The sequence below is a fragment of the Tyto alba genome, unplaced genomic scaffold (genome assembly GCF_018691265.1).
Source record: "Tyto alba isolate M040663 unplaced genomic scaffold, T.alba_DEE_v4.0 Super-Scaffold_38, whole genome shotgun sequence".
Lineage (NCBI taxonomy): Eukaryota > Metazoa > Chordata > Aves > Strigiformes > Tytonidae > Tyto > Tyto alba.
The window spans coordinates 8,463,325-8,490,360 of NW_024881313.1; the positions used below are offsets into that span (position 1 = coordinate 8,463,325).

Below are 27,036 nucleotides of genomic sequence, written 5' to 3' on the forward strand. Positions count from 1 at the left end.
ATATCCTTCAAGTTAAAATCTTTAACACTTCTTTTGAAGCCTTGTGATATAATTTTCAGTAACATGGCACTGCTAATATATTTTTAATTACTGTCAAGTAAACCCAGACATTCTACAAAGATCACCCTCTGTCTTTCCATTCTAGATTCATTGGGAAGAAACATAAAAAGTTACATTACCACAACAGGAATCTTTTTGAAGCCTTTGCCTTTCTATTTTAACAGTCATGTTTTTCAACATGTGGTCTAGTATAGTTGCTTGAATTACATTCTCTGTTTAACTCTTGCTTCCCTCCCAGAACTTTAACACAATAAGAGCTACAAAGGTCTTATTAGACTTAGGAACTCTGGCATGATATGGTCCCCAAGGGAACAACATCCTTGAAAAAGAATACCCTGTGTAACAGTATGACACAGTGACTGCTTTCTTCCCAAACAAAAAGCATATGGGACTCCAATAATAGACCACCTCCAAGAGGGATACTGCACACTCGGGCTTTGACTAAAGTAAATATAATAACTTGTCAAGCATGTTGTGGGGAGCTGTAGATTTTCCCCTGGACAAACCTGGAATATCAATTAACTCTGTAAAATACTTTGTGCTAATACAATGCAACTTCAGACCATCAATGAAAACCAGTTAAGCACAAAAACACAGGATGTTATTCCAAAACATAACCTTCCTCATACAGTTTGTTTGGAGATACGACCTATCACTGAGACAATAACAGTAGAAGTCTATCTCTGTAATTTTCTTTTGGTACCTAGGGAATGTCAACAGATAGCATACGAGACAAAGAAACTTCACTTGTATATTACATTAATTCTTAGCTAACAGTGTCTTGCCTTGATAACATCCACCTTTGACCAAGAATAAAACCAACTATGCCAAGACTATGGAGATATTATTGAGGAAGACTAGAAAGATTTAACTGAACAAGGACACTGCAGCAGCTTTAATATGCCTCCTAGAACACAGTCAAATTTGTAGCAACTGCAGCATCTATACAAAGCCACTTTGAAAATGCATGTTTCCTTGTTGGTTTTCAGTATGGTACTATTACCTTCTAAGAATTGAATTAACAAACATAACTGTGACAGGGTGTATAGAAGTAAAACACATTCCCACATTAAGGTCAGGCATGATTGTGTCATGAGGCAGAATCAATCACGTTATGTACCATGGAAGTTTAATGTTGAAAACAGGAGTTTATTAGTAAGAGCATTTCCATCCAATTTGTAATACTCCTAATAATTAGTCATTTTCATTTTGGTAAGTTACTGAATTTTTAAAATACTTTCAAGTATTATTAGCCTAAGTATCAGTTAAATCTCACCTCCCAGAATAAGTTTAGTAGCCCACCTGCAGCTTCTCTTTTTATACAGTTGACAGTACATTGAAATGGTGGAGTTGCCAGCAGTGTCATTTGGCAGCACAATGGCTAAGCCACAGTCCTCATCCTACATACAGACCTGATGGTTTGGATTGGCCCCTAAACAACTTGCCCTGCCTGCTCCTCTATACACTTAATGGGTCCATGGATCCTCCTTCCTGATGCTTAAAACAGCCTGGCTACAGAGTTACCCTCTTTCTTAAAATAGAGTGCAATAGCTAAATGTAACAGTGGACAATCAGCAGCAGGTAACCATGACTGATTATTGTACTTATGTTGTGCTACTGGGACGTTTTGAGAAGCAGGAACAACTATTTCATGTGTACATGTTTATATACACATTTATACATTAGGAGGGGAAGAGGAAATGGTTTGGCTTTAATGCTTCTCATTTGTGGAGCTACAGTAAGGTTATCATAGCTTTGAATATTCACAATTACTTACACTCTTATTTCTTAAGGCTTTTGAGGTGGGTTTAATTAGACTCTCTTCACACACACTTGAAGCAAACCAGTTGGACAGAAACCTACACATTTTTCCACTAGCCACTTGCAAAGAGCACTTCAAGGATCTGAGTATTAGAAACACAGTGCTGTAAGGCTGCACAAATCAAGTGTATGCTTATCTGCCATGCATATCATTTATGTCTCCTGTATAATCAAGTGATATTCTAGGAAATGCTGCTCTCCAAAGCACAAATGAAAGAAAGGAAATAATCTGAAGCCCACTTACAACAACTGGAAACTTTCCATTGCCTTCAATGGCTTTTGACCAGGCCATGAATGCCTAAAATTAATCATTTCACAAGGCAGGTTGTTCCTCTGAACTCAAGGGACGTGCTGTGCAGGGGCTCAATCCTGCTTGCACCTCTCATGTAAGTAAGATTTAGCCCCAGCACAGGAGGTGACCTGAAAGTGTATGGTGCGCTACAAGAGACAAATAGCTACTGCAGTGAACCTTGATGATACTGGAGACAACTGGGCCTAATAAAAACAGCATTTCATTTATAAGGTGCAATTAGAGTCCAAAGTTTAACTTTCAAGTTTCATATGAGACCAGTGTTTTAACAAATGGTACTGAAAGTACCATTAAGAGAACTGTGATAGTAAAAATTATCTGCAAAAATGTAGCATTTGCAGCACACCTTTGTTCATTCAAAAAAATGTAAATGTCTATCCACCAGACAGTCTGCTCTGGAGGGTAAACCACTTAAGTCTCACTATTCAAATTGTTATGGCAAAAATACTTTAAAAATCTGTTTCATTACTGATAATGCTCTAATTCTGTCTATGCACTAGAGTGTAATCACTTACAGTATTGACTCATGTTTTACTGGTAAATGGTGTTCTGTCATAGCAACCTGTTTTCTCTGAGCAAAAAGTGTTTTATTTGCTGCCATGAAAACCGCGGCTATCCACCCACTCAGATATGAGCACAACACTTACTGCAAATGTCACAACAACAATTATGAAACAACAGCAATGTGAGTCATGCGGGATTACAGCAAAACAAGTGATATTTTGGGGGATTTTGGAACACTTATCCTATTATTAGGAACTTCTGTACTTCATGTATCTGATGAAAAATTGATTAGATATATAGCCTTTGAGAGCTGGCAGATAATGCTAAACTAGAAAAGAGACATGTTGGAGTTTGGCTGCTGTTAAACTACCAAAGAAAATCCCACTGAAATGAAAAGACATTGAAGCTGAGATTTATGGAAAAATGTTTGAGCCCACAGGACCACAGTATTATGAGTCAAATAACCAGAGAGGTAAAGAAATCCCCAACTGGATCCAGAAATGGAATTCTGTAGTTTCAGCTTCTTAGCACACTTCCAGTGAGCTAAGTGACCGACTTCAGCATGCAGAGCTCAACTTCTAATGGAACTTTTTAGGCTCATTTGAGCATCTGTGATTGTATGGTGGGGCCCTAACTTCCAATGTCTGGCAGAGTAATGGCAAATAATATGCAATGTGGTATTCTATTGATAAAAGGAATGTGACTGTGCTGGTTGTTGCTACAACCTTTCCAAATCTCCCCAAACAGAGACTGCCAGCCTGACCAGATGCTTTTCTGATGGTGGTTCAACACTGTGGGCAAATGTCTAGAAACTATAACGTGCAAAGTAACAAGCACTGTGTATCAGTCTGAGGCATTCCCTTTGCATTTTGTACTATCCCCAAGTCATTGAAAGATCCAATTGGACAATATTTCCTGTTTAATACAGCACTAACACTTACATATTACAAACTTCTATCTAAAACATTTACAATATTAAAATATGCCATCTAATTCCACTGAACTATGATCTGATCTAATCCAAATGATGGATCTTACTCTGCATTGTTTAAATTTCTTTGCAATCATATACATGGGGGCTATGAGGCAAGACCACATGTTAGCCATCAATGCAATTTTTTTTTCTTTTTGGTTACGGGCCAGAGAGAGGCTACTAATCAGTGTGCAGAGGTCACCCACCTGCCCCCTGGATCATAGTTCACACACACAATTAATTCATTATGGGGAAAAGTCACTGCTGGAGGTTGAACTGCCCATTCCAGGTTTTTTTGAGGTGAATGTCCTGCCACTGACCTGGAGAAATAGCTCCATTAGCTAAAATTCTGTTAAATCACATTTTCTTATGCAATTTTTATAACATAAACAGTATAAAGCAACAATTAATAGAAAACTTTGCCACCAAAGCAGTGATTTCTGAAAGTATAGGCACTGGGCACAGAATATTGTGGAATATGATTCTTTCTTAGTTGCATTAGTTTATTGTCCCTTTGCAATATTGCCATGGAAAGCATGATTTATGCATGTGATCTATGCTAAATGAGGTTTATCACAACTGATTTACCGTCTGCATTCCTGTTGTTATAGGCACGTATGTATGAAACAGAATAAGGAGTAGTTAAGAGTCCTTCCATGTACAATCTTGTTCTACAAAACAAGTATCCAAGACTCCCGGCCTGTCAGTTCTGTTGGTAAATACTGCCCTGATAAGGAAACCGAGGTACATAAAAATAAAAGGCAGATGTGAAAAAGGATTTAGACACCTAACTCTGATACTATAATTAAACAAATCTTCTTCAGCAGCCATCTGAACCTGAGACCATCTTAACTCATATGTGTTAGGGTCACCAATGCCTAAATCACTCTTTTGCACTGAAAGTTCTTCCATCAGCATTCAGCGCTCTGCACCTCCTCAGGATATCCCAGAAGGTAATGTTCTGTAGCACAGATGCTTACAAGTTCCTTCCACAGCTCCCTCCCACTCTCCCAGTAGCATTACTGCTGCTTTTGTTTGGAGTTTTGTTACCAAAGAGTCTCCTGAACATGGACCTCATATATGCCAGCCTCTTGAACATGAGTCTCATATATGAAGATGTATCTCATACACAACATACTCAGATGTTAACCTGCAGTGTCCTGGTATCCCTGATAATTGTATCTTCTGCAATTACTCTGCTTGCAAGTATAGTCAAATTGAAGCTTCAAATCTTTCCAGTCTAGAAATATGAGCAATCTACCCAATCAAAAAATCTACCCAATAAAAAGTCTTACCTCAGCTTGAATGTTAGATGGCAAAACTGAGGTTTCATTTTCTGTTATACTGCTGGTCGGACCATTGCTTGGGGAACTGGGACCTGATCCAGGTGAGCTGCTACTGACTGAGGATTCTGAAAAACATAGTAAGCATACATGAATTTCACACTGGAAGGGAACACATAATATTGATTGCTTGTATACTCTTCATGGCACAGGGGTTTTTTTGCTGTTGCAAAGTATCTGTTGGTTATACTATTTACTTACGTTAAAGATGTTTAATTCATCCTCCATTTCTTTTGGTTTTCCTTTTACAGTGCTAACAAGGAAAGATACTCTTGCTCTTTCCCCTCTGATCTGTCTGCTTCACAAAGGAAGAATTTACTAATTATTTTCCCACATAGATGGTGTATCAGTATCAGGCAGAGATACAGACATAGAACTCACAGTAAGTAAAAAGGAAAAAAAGTATTTTCTTTTTAATTGCAAAGAGTTCTACCTATGTAAGAGAGCAAAATGACAGAGATAGCAGGCTTGCAAAGGTCATGATAACATGTCATCAATTCATGAGGCCTACTGCCCATTATGAACTAATCATTACATATGCAAGTAATAACGGCAAAATATACACCACTTTCACTACATATCTGGCACAAATATGAAGGAATATTTACAGCATACAAAAATCTTAAAATAGCATTTGAAAGGCTGCATGTTATCTTGATTCAAAATTTCCCGAGTTCTGACAAAGGTAAAAGGGAAGAGGATGATCCCATTGCATGTTGTATTGAGTTATTCTAATCCTACACTAATATAAATTAAATTTATGTAATGGAAACAGTTAACAAGGATAAAGATGGAAGAGTGCAGAAATAGTAGAGGTAAGCCTATGTCATGGGATAGCTTTCAAAGTAAAGTACCCAAGATGTTAAAATAATTAATATCTAAATGTGGCAGTAAATATTCTATAGCCACTTCTTTGCTTCTTTACTCTCTGCTTCAGTTCACATGCAAAAATATCTCCTCAGTTTGACTGAAATTACTGGGAGATTTCCCAGCTGTTTCTTGGACCTGTTACTCTTTCCTACTAGAGCTGACCGATTTATTGAAGTGAATCCATACCCAGCTATACTAACTGGTCAGGTAAAGTTGTTGTATCGTATTCTCACTAGTTTTCATGGAAGAGCAGAAACACAAACTTTTTTTTTCTCCTCAGTTTTTTAAAAATTACAATACCATTTTTTGTATAAATAAGCATTTAAATAAAGGGCTATTTTCCGTTAAAAGAATTAAAAAAAAAAAAAAAAGGAGAAAAAGGCTTCAGCCAATGTTTGATCAGGGAAGTTTTGATTATGAAAGATGTAAAGTGTCATATAACTGATAATGATAATTATAATGGCAATCTGTAAGGCTCCTAATTATTGTCAGAGCTAGTAAGAGAATACATTTATTTTTCAGGTTCCTGCTCTTTCAATGGCTGCAGAAAAAACTCTTGGGATAAGTAATTCACTTTATACCTTATTTGTGATCGTACAAAATAGAAAGAAATCGGCTAAAACTAAGGAAGTAGAGATCAAGAATCTCACAAGAGCTTCAGCAAATGAAAATAATAAATTAGTTGCAAAAATTCTAATCTGGAAATAATTTATGGGGAAATTACCTTATTTAGTTACTTTGACAGTTACATTCACATCCATGTCCCAGTTTTACATATGACATACTGTGAAAAGTTGTCACGAGAGCTGCATGTATGGGGACACCGATGTGAATTTGTTCATGTTTTGTTATATTTCTATCTTGGTGTCACATTAATTCTGGTATACTGAGTGAATTCAGATACAAGTCTGACAGACTAGTAACAGTTGGTTGCATAAACATATGGCCTGATTGTAACATCACTTGAACAAGCCATGAAGCTACCAAATATTGATGCAAAGTCAAAGCAATAAATGTCAGAATGAGGCCAAATACTGTAAATGCTCTTTTATTTCAAATAAACAGATAAGGCCTTGGCAGCATACTAATACTAAGGACTAAAAATGAGAGGACTTTAGGCTGTTTGGGAACTTGGGTGCAAACTGACAATGACTTTTTGGTAAGTGGTAGAAAGCTGTAGATTACAAGCTATTTATACACAACTATTTGTTTAAGATGGTTTTCTTTTCAGCAGCAGAAAAAAACAACGAACCAACCAACCAAAACCCTTTTGTTTAGCAGTTTCAATTCCAAAATACCACCGTTATTCTGTGAGCAGTTGCAGCTGATACAGAATTTCTCCATTCTTAATTACCTGTCACCTCAAAGAGTCTCTTCTTGAATGAACTGATATTTCCATCCTTCCTCCTGAGTAAAGGACTGCTTCTCCTTTCTGTCACCTTTTGTTTTAACCTTGAACGTACCTTCAAATTAGGCTCTGAAGCTGGAAATGAAGAGAAGAAAATAAATGATTACAAATCAAATTATTTCTTTGTATTAGACACACTGACATTCCGTGTGGGACCTCATCTGATCCAAGGAGGGCTTGGAGTCAGAGATTTTACTGCTCATCCTCCCTAGCCATCCTACTGCTTCTCATACAACTCCATTTTAGATTGGAGGCTAGGAAAGAGAGGAAGAGAGCTGAAAATCTTTGGATCCCAGTATTTTCCTCATCCCATTTCAACTCTGAAGTTACCCATTAATTATGGTTAATATCATAAGTATTAATTAGAGATGAATGCAACTTTTATTCTACATCATTTTTATCTCTCTTGTAGGTGAAAACTTGGATGGAAATATGCTTGGAACTTGGAACCTTGTAATTGGATTATGGTATGATGACAGAAATAGAGAGAAGCCTCCACTGGTGCCTTTGATTTCTCTTAGAAATATAAATTACAATAAGTCTTGCTGGCAGAACATTTCTTGGTCAGCAGTTTTAGGCCCAGAACTTCACTGTTTTCTAAGTAACACACCAAACAACTAGATTTATGACAGTGTCCTCAGATCATTTACACAGAAAAATATATGCTCTGAAAATAAAGAAGTAGGATTGATTCCCAGAAAACCTAAGATTATATTCGATGCACCTGGGGCAAGTTCCACCTTTGTTTCCTAACTGGACAGAGCCTTCTCATATGAAGGCCAGAGATGAAGCTCTGCAGTGCTTTTTATTTTGTGGTATTTTTAGCATGATAAAATGTTTCATGTACTCATTTATCTGTTCTTCTAAGTAAACCCTCTAACAAACAGACTGCTAAGAGCTGGTGAAAGATAATTGTGGAATAGAATTTGTTTATACTTCCCTTTCTGGAACTAAGGCTTGGCTAAGCAATATCTCAAAATAGAGTGAGCTGGAAACTGGGATCAGTTCTCTCTCCTATGCACAGCTATAAGCCCAGCCTCAAAGAAGGACCAAGAGTTAGCAGAAAACCAAAATAAATGAAATCTTCATTCAATTCAGCATTATACCACTTGCCACTTTGGGGCGGGAACTCAATCACACACTTCTAATTCCAGTCCCTGCCCAGCACGTAACATCACACATCTTTCTCCTGCTGTCCCACGTGTTCCCTCACGGATGGGGACGTTAGAAATGCTCACGCGAGAGCAGAGGGGCTGCACCTCAGCCGGATTGCTGCTGCAACCCGCGGTACCGGCAGCTGCGCACCAACCCTTGTCCCGTACCGCATCGCTCCTGGCGCACGCTCCCTCCTGAGCGGCCCGTCCCCTGGGTACATTTCAGACCTGGATACACAGGCCAGCACAACACTGGAAATCTTTAATATTAAAAATATTAACAAGAAATTTATTTTTTCTCAGTTACTACCATTGTTAGGACCGATGGTTCCAGTGATGGAGTACAGATGAACTGTTTTCTGTTTGTGATACCATTTGTTACGAAACTGAAAATATAACAACGGGCTAAGATTACACTACATGCTTTCACCACAGATCTCATCAGGTACGATGATATTTGGAAGAAAAGGTGCTCACTCCTTTTGCACTTATGGCTATTTCAATTTATACTATTCTGTATTCTTAAAATTTAGGAGAGTATTTCCATACCTGTGACAGACTAATGTGATACAAATCCTCTGCAATACTCACCAGAGAAATGCTCCACTTCTATATGAATGTTTCATGCTCAGTCATAGCAATTGCCTTTCTATTTTTACCACATTCCCATCATATTCTGCATCTGAATCCATCATATAAGCAGAGAAAGCAGACTTTGATGTCAGTGTCTGAATTTATGAGCCATCTGAGAAGACAGCCCTTCCATGAAAGACGAAGATAATTTTTAAATAGACATAATCAATTTTAAAATGAAAAGGCATGGAGAAGAGTGGTTTTTAAATTATAAAATAAGCCCTCCAATAAAAACAAAGCCAAGGTTTGAAGAGTGTTTGCTTCAAATACTGGCTTTCTTGAATGTCTCCCATGAGACACTACCAGCTCCTAACATGGTATCAGCTAGGACTCAATGGCTGGCAATAAGAATTCAGATTTCAGTGCACTAAATATATAACCAGTTTGAGGATTTCTGCCCCAATAGACAAAACGCAGAACTGGGAAGTGGTATTATGATACCCATCTGTAGCTGAGGCACTGACTTGGTGTGTAACTGTAGAGGTCACTGCACCATCCTGCCCCACCAAAGCTGAAGCAGAATTCCTGTTGATTGCAACAGGTGTGGATCACCCACAATCCTATGTGCTTTAGTGCACCCCTACATGAAGGCAGTGATAACACATCTAAGACTGTCAACTCTTTTCTGATAGTTAAAAAGGAAAAATTAAGTATTTTAAGCTTCAAGGATAGAGCTGTGGATTAAAACTATAAATGTATATACATATATATACACACAGACTGCCCCAAAGCAAATACATGAGATTGTTTAGAATTTATTTTATTCTCTGAAATGCAAACAAGTGAGAAAAGAGTGGAAAAAAAATTTTTTTTTTTTTAATTTAAAATGTTCCCCTAGTATTTGCAAGGCACTTAAAGAGCCTTAGTGGCAAATTGTAAAGAATTATTATAATTAATCTGCCTTATGTCCAAATAAACATTTGGTTCAATAATTTAGTGGTTCTTAGAAGTGGTCTATACAGGGATAATGCTCAAAATAACTGTTTTGCTTTAGCCGCTCCTCTAAGTATTTCTGCTGCACATTATTAACACCTTTGCTCATCTTAATTAATCCACTGCCAAGGATGACTATGTTTATCACCCAAAGACATTCTCCATGTGGAAAAGGAATGTCACAAGGGAGCCAGTGCCAAATACTTTCTGAGGCTCAAGCTTTACTCATCAGCTTGCTGCAGAGTAGCTTCCTCATGCAAATACAAGCCCCTAAGAATTAACCTTTTTTTTCTTCATTAATACCACAAAATCATTGAAAAGACCCTCATGTAGTCTATTATTTTGTGCAGTGATTCAACTATAAACCAAGACACTGACTCAGCAAGATAATTAATGCACGTGGCTAACTTTCTGTACACCGAGAATCCCACTGAGGTCCAGGACTCAAAACTACAGTAATTCTACCCCATACAGGCCACATCCTGTATCTCACCTCTCTAAAGCACTGCAGGTGCTGAATGAGGTGGGGTTTGCTGAGTTAAATACCTGTGACTATAGTGGGCTGAATCATCTGACCAAGGAGTCAGAATGCCAGAGGCAAGAGAAAAACAAGAGCATTTGGCTGGGAGCATTTCAGATGAGGAAAACTGGACTGCACGTGTTCACGGCATCAAACTCGTACGGTGGGCAATTCATCTAAAATCCTGCTAAGAAGCAGTGTACATCTGATATTGGTCTAATTGGTCATTATTAGCCTAGCCTCTACCTTCCATGAATCTTTGCACTTCTACTACATTTAGCACTTTGGAACAAGTAATAATCAGTTCCCACTTGGAGAAAGGGAAAATATATTATTTGAGAGTATTTTGTTGCAAAGAAAACAAAAAGACACAGCTATTTTCTCTGAAAGCCATCAAATCCCATGTCATTGATCTTGATGGGAATCAGCTGATACCCATTTCAGCAATTCATTTGAGTGGATTTCAGGAAAGACTAGCCTAAAAATGACTTTGTTTATGTAACTGCAGCATAATTTGAAATAATGAGATGTTGCAGTAATATGGCTTGTTCAGTCTCATTGCTATTACCTGGCTCATTCTTTTTTTAGTGCTGGTAATAATGAACCGGTATTGCTCTTTAAATGACTGTAAGTGGGAACCAGGTATGAAAGATACAGAAAGTACTAGTTTAAACAACAGAAGGTATCGCAGGCAACCCAAGGATTGGTTACCTAACTCCTTGGTATGACTTACAATTATCTCTACAGAATTGAGAGCTTTGTTTCTAAGTAAAGAAGAAAGACAGTGCCTCGATGATTCTTTTTATCTTTTATGGCGGCTTCATATAGCAGGGAAGAAGTAACTAACTATACTGTTAGAAATGGAAAATATACAGGCTTCTATACAGGTACACATTAATTTCATCACAACAACCATCGTTTCTCAGGTGAAAGAAAAGTGTTCTCTCCTGAGAAACATGGTACTGAAACAGAAGCATGAGAGATAGGAAAATGATTCTTTGAAGTCATTATGTTCTATTCTCCACTTTGCTTAATAGCAATTTGCAGATACTAGCATTAAAGAGTATAGCCTGAGGCCAGATTGCTCCCCAAGGAGCTGAGATTTTTTTGAGGGCTTTGCTTCGCTGTTTCTTTTTATTAAACACACGTAGATATTTAAGAAAAAGGGATAAAAATCCTTTCCATGCATGGGGAGAGGACATACATATGAAGGGAATGTAAAAGATAATAACGCACTATTTTCTGATGGTTCCTGGAACACAGTACTACTTTTGTATCAAAGAGCATGTGCAAACTTCAAATCAGCATTTAATGAACCCAGGCAGGAAATGGGGGATGGGAGAGGGTGCAGAGCGAGCAGGTCCTCATCTTGAGGCTAAAGCCTTATATAGGAAACCTGAAGAACAGAAAGTGAGCTTTTGTCCAGACTTCGAAAGGCTCTAAAGTGAAAGCATTTCCTTTTCCTTGCTGGCAGGCTGGCTTAGAAAAGCTGTGGGGCAGTTGAGGTAAATGATGATAAATTTGGCTACAAAGATTCCAACAACAGCATGAGCAAGAGGCAAAATTCACATCTTGAGAAAGATGAATTGCTCCTTATTGCCCAGGCACCAGCTGCTATCACTAAGATAGTTTTGAAATTATAACCTGAGCTTCTCTACCATAATTAAATTGACAGAAATGATTAAGAAACAAAGACTTCATGATCCTGAAGTAAATCTTCACTGGTTTTGTCTATTTCTTTAGCTGTCATTTTTTTAAGTTGTGAAGGGTCATATATTACACTGATTTGAATATATTCTATGCTGTACTCCATGCAGGAGTTATTGTTTTTTCCTGACTTATATCTAACAAGTATCAATAAAGGAATATATAGTCGAAAACTTCCTTTTTTCACACCACATGGGTTGTTATTTTTTAAACTACTGTATTAGAGACCTGTGCACAGATCAGCATTATGTGCTTTACAATGAACAACCATGACAGTCCATGTCTGAGATAGCTTAAAGTCTAAGTTATAGGACCAAAGAATGATGTATGGCTATAGAGCATCAGAGGTACAAGAGAAAATAATGAGATGGTACTGGTTAGCATGATGGTGGTATTGCCACCATACCAGTGGCTTATCCTTTGTCAAATTTCTTTCTAGCACTGTGGCTATTGAGAATTTTCAAGAAGATACAGAATGTGGATAATGAGGTAACTTTGAGATCTCTGTTGTGATTTCACTTGAAGGAGGAGCAGCAGAATGGGATAAAATATACTGTGAAGAGATCCTCATTTCATTGGGTCCATATACGTAAGTACATAATACATATATATAAGTAATATACATAAATAACATAAGCCTGCCTGTCTATGCTATGCTAGGACCTGGAGATCAAGAAGAAAGTCAAATCCCACCTTGCTATTGCACAAATCAAAAGAGCCAAAAGAGGCATATCTAAGGTTCCCAAGAAGCTAGTCTGAGGGCAGCGGGCCTTCAGTGATGTAGACAGAATGAAAGGCACAAGATATCCTTATGTACCATCAGAAAGGATAAAAGTGAAGATAATCTGGGCTTCCTTACCAAAATTATGAATGCAAAAAGCCAGGCAGAAAGCTAGAGATGCAGAGAACTCAGGTCAGGGACCGAAGCTGCTTCCAGCTTCCCACCTGCTTTGTGAAAAGCTGAGAATGAGTTTGTGCTTCTGAGAGACCTCATGGTCTCAGAGCCTTTCCTCTGCCACACATGGTTCTCGCAGACATGTAAATAGTCTCTGCTCTGCATGGAGTTTCTAACTTCTGCTCTGGCTTCCTGTAGGCAGCCACAGACTGTTTCAGCCACCTCCACATAGCTGAATATATTAGGCATAGGCAAGATGAGCAGTGACTTTTTGTTTTCACAAACACGACTGACCAACATTTGCTGTAGAAGGCCACATCCTAATACAAGGCAATACTGGACAGTGAACATGGGGACATCCTCCCCACTGGCTGACAGACTGGGAGATACCAGCATGTAGCACAATTCTGTAGGTTCAATGACTTCTAAATTCTGTTGATTTAAAATGCCATTTCTGAAAGAGTTTTAAATTAGATTCATGAGACTGAAAGCTATTTACACATGTCCTCTAAAGCTCTTCCAAGAACTACACAGACCTGACCGCTGGGTGGTCCCAACAAGGCGGGAGCACCACATACAGCAGTACAGAATGGAGACACTTTGTTTTTCTGGCTTGCATCACCTAATGTGTTTTCAGCATATACCAAAATGGTTTCCTGTACAACCATTCGCTTTAAGGGGAGTGCTGGTCATATGTGAAACCCTTCAGTCCTTTGCTTTACTTTTGTAAATGGTAGAATGCTTAATTTATTCAGACTAAGGTAAATATCCATTCCCTAAATAAAAAAACAGGTTTAGCGAAACACATGGTAAAAGAGCTAATTAGATTAGAGGAGATCTTGCAACCCTTCAACTCTCTTCAGGCTAAGGAAGCCAATTTAACAAGATTAACAAATTTTCATCGATTTCCTAAAGAAGATTCAAAAATGAAATATTTCCTGAAGCTGTTTTAAATATCTAACTTTTCCTCGTTATTTGTTGCAGTCTCTATGAAACATAAAATTTCTGTTCTGTTATCCATGCAAATAAGTGTTATCTTTCTAGGAATAATTTCTTGCTTTAGATGTAGGAATGACTTAGTGTGCTGCTTGCGTTTACCCAGAATTAGAGATCTTTGTACTTTTCATGAAAAAATAATCAGTGTGATGTATTTGCTGTTGACATTTGTTCTGCATGTGAGGCAAAAGAACTGGTCTCTTGATAGGATTCTTAATAATTTCTATACCTGAGCACAGAAACACCATCTCCTTACGTTTGCACTACTGGGCTATAGAGTGGCTTCAATGAGGCCTCTTGAGTTGAAACCATGGCATATTATTGCTATGTCCATCTTAATCTCCTTCCATGTAAACTAATGTTTTTTTCCAATGATAAATAAGGGATTTAAAAGTAAATAATACTATACTGTCTTGAAACGCAGAATAAAAGAACAAGGATATTTTAAAATTAATTCTCATCTTCCCTGTACATCTTCAAATTCTATTTTTTTGCACTTTTATAGCACTTATGGGAGCCAAATCACATCTGAATTCTCAGGAGGTGTAGAGGAGAAAGAATAAGGTAAAACGGGCCATTTAATAGAGGGCATCCCTCATTTGAATGGTAATAACCAAATTTAGATACGCATGACTGGCAGTCCTTCTGGTTAGGTTTCCACTGGTTATTCTTGCCCCCACTTCTGACCATATATACCAGTCAGTTCTAGCTGGGGAATGTAATACTGTATTTTCTGTGAATATAGCAAATCCCACTCTTTAGTCTAAATCTTCCTCTAACATTCACTGAATCACTAATTTTGCACACACAGACAAATACTCTCTTCAGTGAAGAAGTGCCAGAGATAATCACCTTGCCTCAAAAGTCGAGGCTTTTGTGGGGTCACAATCTGATCCCTAGATACATGATTTATTTTTTATAGAATAATAATGTTCCTGATTATATTGTTTGCCAAGCCCCATACAAGAAGAGTTTAGTTAATAGGGTGATTAAAACTCATAGATTTTATTCTAGGAAAATATCCAGCAGTGATAACTTATTGATGGCAAGCAAAAAGTATAATCTAATGTTTCATCAACCTTCAGAAATTCATGATGAAACACCACCACCTTCTCCCCCAGTTTCAAGGGGCATCAATGTCATCAATAGATGAGAGCTGGGCAGGTCTAGATTGCTGAAGCATACTCTAGTGTTGTCCAAAGGCAACTCAAAGTATAGGATACCAAGAAAATAAAAGCAACCAAAACACAGTATATCTTGCTTTTCTAGAAGATGAGAGCTATGGGCCAAATTCAGCTCCAGAGTAGGAAGGCACTTCAGCTTCACTAAAGACAAATGAAGATAAAATGGGGCTCAAAGTTGTTTGGACACTCAAAACACATTTGTCTAACTTCTGTAGGTAAGGCTGACTTTGTGAAAGGATCTCTCCATGTTAAGCGAAGTAAGGAGAAAAACCCCACCTATTTAAAGCATTAATTAGTCACTGAGACTGCACATTCACAATGAAACTGAATTAAAGCAAGTTTACTTTTAGATAGGTTCTTTATGTTCTGGGATATAATTCCAGTCCCCTACAACTTAATTAGCTAAATATACAATGTAACCTTCCATCTGGTAGAGTACTTTAACAGGAATAATTGTGCACCATCATAACGAGACACTGAGGAAAACCATTGAAATGCTATTTCCTTTCCTTTGGAAGAGAATTATGTACAATTTCAGCATGCTTTGCATTTCTAACAGTTAAAGCCAACAGGGAGGTATCACTCTCATTTATATTACTTTCCCATGAGAAAATCAAAAGCAAAGTACAAAGCTTATGCCGTTGTTCATGAATGGCTCTGTAATACTTACTTGGCTTTAGCCAGAACATGTTATTTGGCAGCTAAAACCCTTAATTAGAGTTGTGGGTTTGAACAGATTTTTCAGTGAAACTATGTTTTGCAGGACTTTGGAGAAGTGCAATCTTTACTAACCAACATGTTCTATTTTGGATGATCTGATACCATGTGATTTCCACTTTTCACTTCTCTGTCTGTTTCTCTCTTTCTGCCATCTTTTAGATGTTCTTGTTTACTTTTCTAAAAGTTTTCAACTGTCCCTGCCCTAGATACAGTGGAAGAAAAATCCTAGTCCCACTGAAATCAAATAGGACAGTTTCTACTGACTTCAAAGAGTCTCAGATTTTATATGCAACATTTTGTAACTTGTTTATGCAGAGAACAGACTTTGAAATACCCATTAAAACCATTCTACTTCATTTTCAATGGACATTATGTTCTTAAAATGCCTCAGATCTTAAGACTGCTCACGGCTCCTTATTTAAGCTGTTTCCTTTAGGTTCAAAAGTCCAAAAGGTGTCTAGTATCTGATTATCTGCTTATCAAAAAGTTATGTAAGCTACTTGTTAATGCTAATTTATAAAACATTTCTGAAAACATGCACAGTTTGTGTAAGAAAACCTTTATATAATCACATGAAGCAGAACTTCATAATTCAATTTTGGCTATCATTGGGCAGTAAAAGAAGAACTAAGGTAATATTTCAACCAAGATTGTATAATTAGTCTAGCCATCAAGAAGGTTCAGTATCTAGCACAACAGAGTAATTACTGGCAAGACAGAAAGTGACATATATACAAGTAGTGGGATTTTTGCTAAAACAGAAATACAGTAAAAAACGATCATTCAGGTCATTCTGAAACTGAGTGGGAATCACCCACACGTAACACCTTTGCTTCCTGCAATTAAAAGTAAAGTGTTAAATAAAATGTATTAGAGGAACAATCTTGCACTGACGGAAAGACCATGATGATCTTTAGGGGAATCAACCTGGTGACGACTCCTGCTGAATCCTGGTACAGGCCCTGACAGCTTTCATGATACCAAAACATAACCACACAAGTTTTCTTTCTCTCTGAGAGTGTCATTAAGCCTACCTTAGCATTCATTTTTATTTAGTTTTAAGCTATGTCAAAAATTTCCCCTCTGACTCAGGCTAAATTAGAGTGACAGGGCATCCCTCCTCACCTCCGGCGTAGGAGGCTGCAGAACCCTGATGGACTCGAGATGACTGCAGCCCGGCACAGTAGCTGTGATGGTATTACATTTCCTTAGAGCTGCTGGCTCCTGGGGGCTGAACTCTGTTTCGGCCTGTTCATTACATTAATCTGGAAGAAGTTGTTAACAACCGTTTGCTTCAGATTCACTCTTCAATTGCAAGCAAAATTCTTTCTCTTCCTAAAACCTCTTAGTACTGATTACATCCTCTCAAGTTATTGATAGTGAATATAGGAAGGTTAAAGAGTCCGGTGACTAATGGGAAGACAAGTCAAGAAAAAGAGGGACCGGGAATCAGAATACTTTCAAGACTGTCCATTAACCCAGGAAAACAAGAACTCTGTGAGGCAGGAATGCTTAGCATCCTTGAAAAATGGGATAAAACAAAGAGAATCATTTCATGTTTGCCGTGTTTCCCTGCTTCAATAAACGAAGTGCCTCTCCCCTTTATTGTGCTTGCTCATAAACTCAGAGAAAAACAACGCTTCTTGCTACTGAGCTTGACTGCTTCATTTTGGCAGGCACGGTAATTGAGGGTTTGTGATCCTCTAAGACTTCTATTTTTTTACTGAAGACCAAAAGAAATCCAGCTTTTTCATATACTATTACTTCACAAGAGAGTGTTTTCCTAGAAAATGCAAATAGAAATGGAATTTGGTGGCACAAAAGGGAAAGGGAAAAGAACTTTCACACACAAAATGTTTTTCTTCTCAGTTTCAACTGCTCCAGTAAACTACTGAGTCACAAAGTGCAGAAAGAGTAATGATAAGGAAATATTCTAATGAATTTATTTTTAAAGAAAGATTACATCTGCTGAGTTCCCATTCAGGAGTCTTTCACTCTCATTACACAAGATTCTACTGCCTAAGTGATCCTCATGACTGTGCAGCACAGCTTTCTTCCTCTCTCTCATCACAATATTAAACAATCCTTCATCTCTTCTTTTTTCTTGTATGAAATGACATAATTTCCCTCCTTCAAGCAAGAACCTTGTACTATTTCCTATTTAAAAAACCCCATGCTATATTTCCATTGAGCATCCTTCCAATTTTTGGAAAGCAAGCTCCAAGTATCTTCTCAAATAGTACTATTGTGAGTGATCTTCAGATCCCTAAGCAAAATGCAAGTTGTAAGCCTACAAGTCCATCAGCATGGAAAGATTCAACTGGCATAAACCCAATATAAAAAAACCCACTGATTGACATTCCCATTCTGTCATGATTATGCTAAACTCAGGAAAGAACAAAGTTTATACTTGATATGATGATGTCCCCTGGAATTTCTTCCAACAAAAGCCAAAACGTGAGGCAAAATGCAGAAATTCCATTTATAGCAACATTTTAAAAAAGTATGCAGCTTTGGTTAGAGAGATAATCTTTATTGGAATTTACTGGCTTTTGCTGGTTTGCATCAACACAGAAAATGAAATGTTACAGATTGAAGAAAATTCAAATGTTATGGCCATTTGCCAGAATTTCTGCATTTATTTCAACAAGGTAGTTAAAAAACAAAACAAAACAAAACAAACAACTTTCTCTGAAAAGAACTTCTACCCTACCAAATCCATGTTGTTTGCTACATTTTTGTTAGTTTTACAATAAACTCATCAAGTAGATAATATTTTCCCAGATAGATAGACACAGAATTATGGAGATCAACAACCAAAAGTTCCCCATATTAAATGATCAGGTCTTCAAAAGTGCACATCTCCCATCAGAGCTCTTACAACAGTCAGTATGAATCTCAAAATTGTTCAGTAACAGGGAGGAATTTTCAAACCTCTCTGGGTAATTTAGACGCATTAGTCTCATTGAAAGTTAATGAGCCATGTGCTGCTCAGGCTTTCAGGTGCTTTGCAGAAAACACACCTTATGACTGGTATCCATGGTGAAAGTCATGGACATTTTAAAATTTTGTTCTGACACTGTTTACGCTAAATTCTGCTCTTAGCTACAGATGTGTAGCTTCTCTTTATGGTATATTTATCTGTCCAATGAAGCAATAGCTCCCCTTGCTCTGCTCTTTTGAAAGTCTGTCAATACAGAGCATCTGAATGCAGCTGTGCAAAGAGCTGCAATTCCTGGCCGCTAGCCCCTAGGACAGTCCCAATCCTCCATGCAGCAAAGTTGTAGGAAGCCCACTGCTGACAAATTCTGCTGCATCTTGTACAGAAAGGAATAATCCATGTGGCTAAGAGAGTTATTGAGTAACCATAGTGACTGCACTAGGATGTTAGCTCTGACACCTAACTGTAAACATAGAAAAAGCAAGACTCTTTAGTCTTTCCCTAGTTACTTATGCAACCCATCATTCTAGACACTAGAGAACTACAAGTTGCACAGAGTATTTCCTCTTTACCACAGTCTCTCTGTATTAATTTTTAAAAGATTTAAAAGGAGATGCCACTTCAAGACTACTTAAGCAAAGGTTAAATAGATTACTGAACAAGAAAGTGAGCAAGCAAGGCTCATGATTTACAATGCCTGTATGACACACGGTCTTGCCTTAGCACTGAAAAACACATTAGGATATCAAGAGAGAATCACTCAGCTTTGCAGCCCATTAAATCTGATCTTAGAGTAACCAACTCAATCAGAATTATCTTCCAAAAGCATTATATTAAAGTTGGAGAAGAGAAAGATACCTCTGGATTTCATGTTATGAATATGGAAAATAAAACTGAGAAGTAAAACAAAGCTGTGATTAAAACCCACAACAGGTATCCCATTCCTAAGACTGAAAGGAATGTGAGGTCTGCTTTCATATGAATTGCTGACTTCATGCAGGTTCAGCACCACAGAGGGTTTACCAGAAGCCAGTGGCAAGAAGTGTTCATAGCCTAAAGGAAAGGAAAAGAGGTTCACCCCTCATGGCAAAGGTCAGACTTCTGCAGGCTTATAGCTTGTCCATATACATGACTGTTCATGGGACATCTTTGTCTAGTAAAGTCCCATGAGGATGACACAGGCTCCACAGTGTCCCCTCTGCCTGGAGGATGGCCCTATAACTACCCAGATCAGTTTAGGGTCATTTGACTTGTGTCGATCTGGTTCCTGTTGCTTTTACTCTCAACCTGACGAACAATCATTGCAACCTTTGTGGGGATGTTGCTGAAGGTTGGAATTAAACAACTCCAGCCTACAGAGAAATTGGATGTGTAAACAGGATATTTAACAGTTGCTATTTTCACGGATGTGGAGAGATATCAAATATACTCTCCAGCTAACATACAACATGCTGTACACTTCATTTATATTTGCTTATCAGAATCACTACATAAATGTCATAGAAACACTTATGCTAATGATTATATTAGTATTTGTCTATTTATTCTGTAGATATCTTTTCAGAGAGTCATCTTGTCCTTTGTTCAATTCTGGAACTGATGCATTGCATGCCCAAATATTTGGAATAACATATAGAAAACATCTGGATTTAATTATATTATAGTCCTCTTATGCAGACAATGGGAATTGAATTAAGGAATATTTTGAAACCCCCACTGAGATATAAAAGTATTAGCAGCTGCACGAGAACTTTACTGTTACAATGTTTGAAAATGTTTTGTTTTACAGATCAACAGTCTGACACATCATAAATATCAATCATAACATTTAAGACATACAAACACGGAAAAAAAAATAAAACTTGCATTTCAAAACCATGTAGATGAATTCACGTTACTTAGAAGACGTAGAGTGTATCCTTTTGTTTAAAGAATGAAAATGTATATTCCATTGGCACAGAAAATATATGTTGTACAGTGGTATTAAGCAGAGAACCACATAAGGGCTTATTGTGACTGAATAGCCTGAACAAGATTTTATAGAATCTTTTTATATTGCCACCATATTGTACAAAGAGTAATTCAGCTAGAATAAATTAGCATTTTGCTTTTCATGCTTTCATTCCTTTGAAAATATTTGGGGATATAATATGAGCTTAGAGAGTCTGCCCCAAAGTATTAGATACAGACTGGATTTTCTTTCTGAATGTATTCTGGTTCCAAATGCCACTTCTTTTCAAGTCAGTACAAGTTTTGTAGTTAGTTTTCAATCTCCCAGTGGCTAAATCACATTCAAAGGCTGTTAGCACAGTAGGGGGCCAGACTTTCTCTCTGAATGTAACTATATCACTCAACAGCAGACTCATGCAATAAGCGATCTAATGTTTTCTTTTCTTTTTTTTCTCCCTCCTCTTAGTGTCTCCTTGCATTCCTGGATACCGGTCACTGCACCAAAGACCTGAACCAACAGCCACATGGACTCCACCACCATCCTTCCAGCTTTCTTTATGATGCAGAAAAAGTCAAGTCTACAGTTCACCTGATGTCAAGACAAAAGGTTCAGTTGCTAAATCCTCTGAAACATTCTGAAACATTCAAATTAACATTTTCTTATACAATATTACACATTCCAATGTGTAAAAAGCATACACAAATACAAACTTTAGAAACTAATGACACAAAATATAATATTAATCCAGTTCCTCCTCTTCCCATGAATTTCCCTCAAAATGTCCTGAAAAACATTGCCTAAAGGCAGCATGCTGTGGGAAGACAGATACTGTATCTACCATGCAAAAGAGAGCGAGCTATTAAACCCAGAAGTAATATTGAGACAAACAAAATAATGCCATAAAAGATCTGTGAAATGATGGTCTGTTTAGAAACTAGATTTATCAGGACTGAAGCTTGCACTAGCTGTTAGTGTTGGGAAACACTGACTCTCGATACCATGTGGTCAGTCCAACCTGGTAAAGATGCAGTCAGGATCTTTGAACTTACCCATAGTATCATCCTGAACAGGCTTTGTGGATTATGATATATGCCTTGCTGATGGACAGCCTGTTTAAAATAAAGGGTGGGAGAACTGCTGGGTAAGGGGCTCGAATAAACTACGCTAACTCACCCGTTTTACGAAGTGGAAAATCATCCTTGGCATCCTGTGCTCCTGGTAAAGTGTACTTGTACGGTGGCGAGGCCCCGCTCAGGGGTGGAGAGCTTTGATCCAGTGAGGTATGGTGGGCAGCCCTGAAGCAGACACAGAGAGGTCACAAATTAGCAGCACTGAGGTGACCAGCAGTAACTATCTACACATGTTGTACACATGTCTCAGCTGTGTTTATGTTCTTGTTCCTCTAAGTGTGCACAAACCACAGGCTCATGTAACCAATTTCACTTTTACAGTAAGTTATGGAACTCCTCGGGATTCCCAAGAACACGCTTTTTGCACTCATTATAAAAGTCACATAGGATAAGAGTCATGTTGACCTACAGACAGGATCTGTCACCAGTTTGGGGAACTGACCATTTTAGATTGTTGCATTTTAATATGAACCAGCTGAGGCACAGCAAAAGCCATTTAAGTCTTGTTTATTACGTACAAATAGATGTACATTGATCCAGCCTCTCCTATCAAAACGTGGGGGATTTTCAGGTCAGGGGGGCTTCTATAAAACCAACCAGAAATACTGAGTTATTATTCTCTGCTGAAAAAACCCACAACTATTTAGTGAACAAGGTAGATAAAACCTTGCATTTAAGTTCAGTTTGTAGGTTTTGTGAGCGCACCACTCTGCAGCACGTAGCACTCACGTCAGCAGAGAAGCCCCAAGCTGAAGAGTGCTTTCTGACAACTGCTGGATGAAAGAAATAGTGTGGGCAGATCTTTCTGAACACAGAAACTGCAAATTGCAAAGAAATTGCATCATTTGGCCCAGAGACAGGATTTTTTTTTTGTTCGGTTGATTTTTCTATTTAGAGGGGGACAGAGGGAAACTTTCCAAAGTTGTGTTTATCTAAACATAATTTTGCTTGGCCTTTTACAGAGACTCTCCCTATCTTTCCAATGTAGTGTGGTTAATTAATAATGCGTCTCTGTCAAAATGGGCACTACCATGAGAGGAAGTACTACTTTCCCTAGTACAGGAGAAGACATCCCTCTGCAGATCTCCTCGTTCTCATTTGTCTGAAGACTCAGAACTAAACTTGGATTATTAGTCCAGAAGTCTTACATACTCAAGAGAATTTTACATGTTATTTGGAAAAAAATTATCTCCACCAGAAACAATGTAACTATATATTAAATCATGTTACCACAATGCTCTCATTAGCTCAGAATGGAGACTCCAAGGGCAGGCCTTCACTGATTCTTTTTAAAAAGAACAAGTACTACATGAAAAATTAGTGTACCATACACATTTCTGTTTTCCTATTGAACGTCAATTTGGGGAAAATTCCAGAAATGCATCCAGAGTTCATTTTGTCAGATTGACTTATGTGTCTGTTGTATAAGGAAGTGAAAAAGGATTTAATTAGTAAAAAAAAAAAAGTAAAAACTGTAAACTCTTAAAATGTTAATATGCTCAGTACAGGACTCAACGAAATCACTTGCTTCAATGGTCTAAGCAGATTCTTATGAAGGCCAGGGGATTATCAGAATATGCAGTTTGGGATACTGAAATCCATCATGGTAACAAAAATTAAATTACCACTATCATTCTCAAAATCTTTGCAAGTTACTTACATCATATAAATTTTGCTGGAAAACAGCATTTCTTCAAAAAGAAATAAGTTTTGTGATTTACTCAAAAACCAAATAAATCAAACACAAAGTTGTTCTAAATGCAAAACTTTAAAAGACTTGGAAATATGACAGGTGAAGTTGGAAAATTTGTGACAGTATCAAGAGATAAAGCAGCTGAAATCAAAGGTTTATGCAAATCCCTGACACCATCTTGTTCTGTATAGCTCTCATCTCTTCACTGACCACCAAGTACTCTTCAATTCAACCAGAAATATTATACTTTTGGCTTTTTGCTATATTGGTTAAACTTCTACCTTTTACTGGAGGCAGACTCCCAATATCCCTCCTAGAGAAGCATTCTGGTAAGTTTTAACAGATACCTCGATAAGGCAAGGAAACAGCTTAATACTGAACATACGTGTACCAGAGCTTGGGATGGCGGCTCATGGAATGATTCTTCCCATTTGCTGGGGAGTCTTTTGTTGCTGATTTACTCAACAGGAACTCTTGAAGTTTCTGCTTCACTTCTGTACTGGCCACTGCCCCTAAGACACACAGAATTAAACATATCTTATCTTTACTTTAAAAAATTACATTTTTAAAGAAAATGAAAGCCAAAACAGAAAAAAAGAGCCTGTATCTTGCTGCTGGAAGTGTTGCAAACTATAAAAAGTAGTGGTGGAGATCAGTCAAAATGAGATAAATTCAGATTAAATGTTTATCTATAGAAGACTGAAGTTGGCCATAACCCAGAAATTCAGTGAAGTCATAAGGAATATTTCAACAGCAGATGAGGCCATTTATCCAGGGCCAGATGTATCTGAAGAATTTAAATTATTTCCTAATAATTCCCAAATACAAAACCAAGGATAGAACTAAAAAGATAGTGACAAAAGGTCATTCTGAGTTTGCAGTACAGAATGTTTTATCCTTTAGTAATGTAATAGGAATAGCACAGCAGAACTGCCCTCTGAACACTGTCTTGGTTATGAGCAGAACATGGCAGAAAGAGCCAGCAGTCAGCCTTTTTGTTCAAACCACTTAAGAGCATGTACCTGTGATGTCTGGAAGACAGATCACAGCCTGAAATATGAGTCATAGTTGATAACTCTACTCTTACTACACAAAAACGACAGAAGGACCAAAATGCCAGGAAGACACAGTGCATTTTGACCCTTCTTGGTGGCTAGCTCAATAGAGTACCGTAAGTAGGGCATGTCAATGTCAGGTTAAACTGACAATTCCTACTTTCACCATGGGGCATGCTTTTATACTTGCAGCCATAATACTCTTAGAAAAAAAATAAAAAAATTTGTTTTTGATAAACTGTGATAAAAAAGGGAAGAAAAAGATGTTTCCTTGAAAGTAGCAGCACTAAGGCATACTGATACTCTTGAGTATTTGGTTACCCAACTCTGACACGGCACAGCCAGCTGGTGAGCATGTCCCCCTGGGACTCAAATCCCATAAAACACCTCAACTACCCTTCAGCTTCAGACCCTAACTCCCCTCCCTGCACCCTCCTTTGCCTTTCTACTCATTACATGGATCATCATCAGCAAACGCTGGGGCTGGGCCCAGCGGGTCACAAGTGCTGCTTGGCTGCCTGCTACATATTGAACAGACACCCAGCAAACCAAACGGAGAAAGGAACCACTGAATTCACATCACTGCTCGTCCTTCGGTGGGACCGCTAATAAAGCCCAACTGTTTCTACGGGGGCTGATTTTTCATACCACTTACAGGAACCTTTTGTTCCTGTGGTTTCTGCCACCCTCCCACTGCTAGGTCAGTAGGCTGGTGATGCTTTCATGGATTCATCATTCGAAGTACTGGAAGCAACATGGACACCTTAACTTCTAAAGTCTACAATATGGTACAACTGCAGCTGTTGAACTGATACATTTTTCCACCAAGAAAAAAGTCAGGAGCATATGATCCCCATGAGCATAACACACACCTCTTTTATGCTTCAGTCTTTGTCAGTGCTCATTTAACAGGGCAAGTAACAATACCTGCTCATGGCAGCTTCAGTTTCAATACTTTCACAATGTACTTCTACAACCGGATTTTTAAACCAACCTCACTAAGGAGAATTATTTGTATCTGTCTCCCTCTAGTGAACACCAAATTCCAACAGTATCCTTTACATCTGTCATTTGCCTTAGAGCTATGTATGAGCTAGAAATAACTGTTGGTTGGGCCTCACGAAATGACATCAAGAACAAACACAAGGCAGTTTGAAAAAGTACTAGCAAAAATAATCAGAAGTCTCAGCCAAAGATATTCTTAAATATGTCATTATATTTTCAATCTCGAAACAATGCTCAAATTAGTTAATCGGCAAGTAATCTGATTTTTTTCTGTGTTATAGTGCTTTCTGTATTGGGAAATAAGTTCATCAGGAAGAAGTTCTCAAGTGAAGCTTTAGACTTTCAAATTCCCTCCTTTTTTTTTTCTAAAAAAGAGATAGATTCTTGAGAGGCATGTACACAGGTCTGTCAAAATGTGCTTTCCTACAGTTCTCCAAGTCTGCACACAAACCAGTAATGCGTTTCTGTGGGTGCAGCAGGTGGCCCTGCCTTTCTGCAGGCACAGCCTCGACTTCTCTAGTTGTGTATTTCGCACAGTAATAGGCTTGCTTCAGGTTCCTGTTCAGTGTCCATTTTGGCTGGGAGACGGCAAAGGGAAGTATATTAATTTCTTATTAAGTCATGGTACTTTGGCTCTTACTTTCTCGGCCTCTTTCTTTGCTTCGGAGAGGAGGAAGCTGCTGTTCCCTGCGATGCCTCTCCAGTTCCTGCTCTTGTCTCTGCTGCTCCAGTTTCTGCTCTTTTTCAAGGAGTTCTTGCTGTTGTTTAATGGCTAGGAGTTCCTGTTGTAACTTGCACAGAACAAAAAGACATGAGAAAGTGCAGTTTGCACTGTTTTCTAGGTCAGTCCTGGCTAAAACAACCCCCTTGAATAACTGAGTATCAGTGCTTTCTTTTGTGCTTACACCTCTTTTCACCTCTTAACCAACTTTCCCCAACCTTTTAAGCAGGATACGTGACTGTCACTAAACTGAACTCTAATGTCAGGTAGCAGACTGCTGCTCTGGTTTCACTTCTTTCTCTTCTGGCAAAAATGCCTGGAAACTGCACAGAGTTCTTTGCCAGTGCATCACCCAACTCTGGCTGCTGTGCTCTGCTGGGTTTGTCAGCTCCATCAAGTGGAAGTTTAGCACAGAAGCATAATGGCAAGTAGATCAGAAGGAAAAAATGAAAAGAAAGGCAAGATCATAAATTCCTAGTCAAAACCCATTATAACAATTCTACCAGAGT

The 27,036-nt window shown here is 38.1% G+C and overlaps 1 protein-coding gene across 3 annotated transcripts in view; it reads right to left on the reverse strand.

Moving 5' to 3' along the window:
* Window positions 1-27,036, reverse strand: part of HDAC9 (histone deacetylase 9) — a 284,673-nt gene that overhangs the window by 204,631 nt on the left and 53,006 nt on the right. Inside the window, exons 4-8 of one of the 3 annotated variants that reach the window (XM_042802206.1) lie at window positions 26,447-26,597; window positions 24,132-24,258; window positions 22,097-22,218; window positions 7,236-7,364; window positions 4,964-5,079 (exon numbers count right to left, since the gene is read on the reverse strand). In XM_042802206.1, the coding sequence (XP_042658140.1) occupies window positions 4,964-5,079; window positions 7,236-7,364; window positions 22,097-22,218; window positions 24,132-24,258; window positions 26,447-26,597 (645 nt within the window). The remainder of the gene's footprint in view (window positions 1-4,963; window positions 5,080-7,235; window positions 7,365-22,096; window positions 22,219-24,131; window positions 24,259-26,446; window positions 26,598-27,036) is intronic. The other 2 variants (XM_042802205.1, XM_042802204.1) reach the window with 2 other exon arrangements.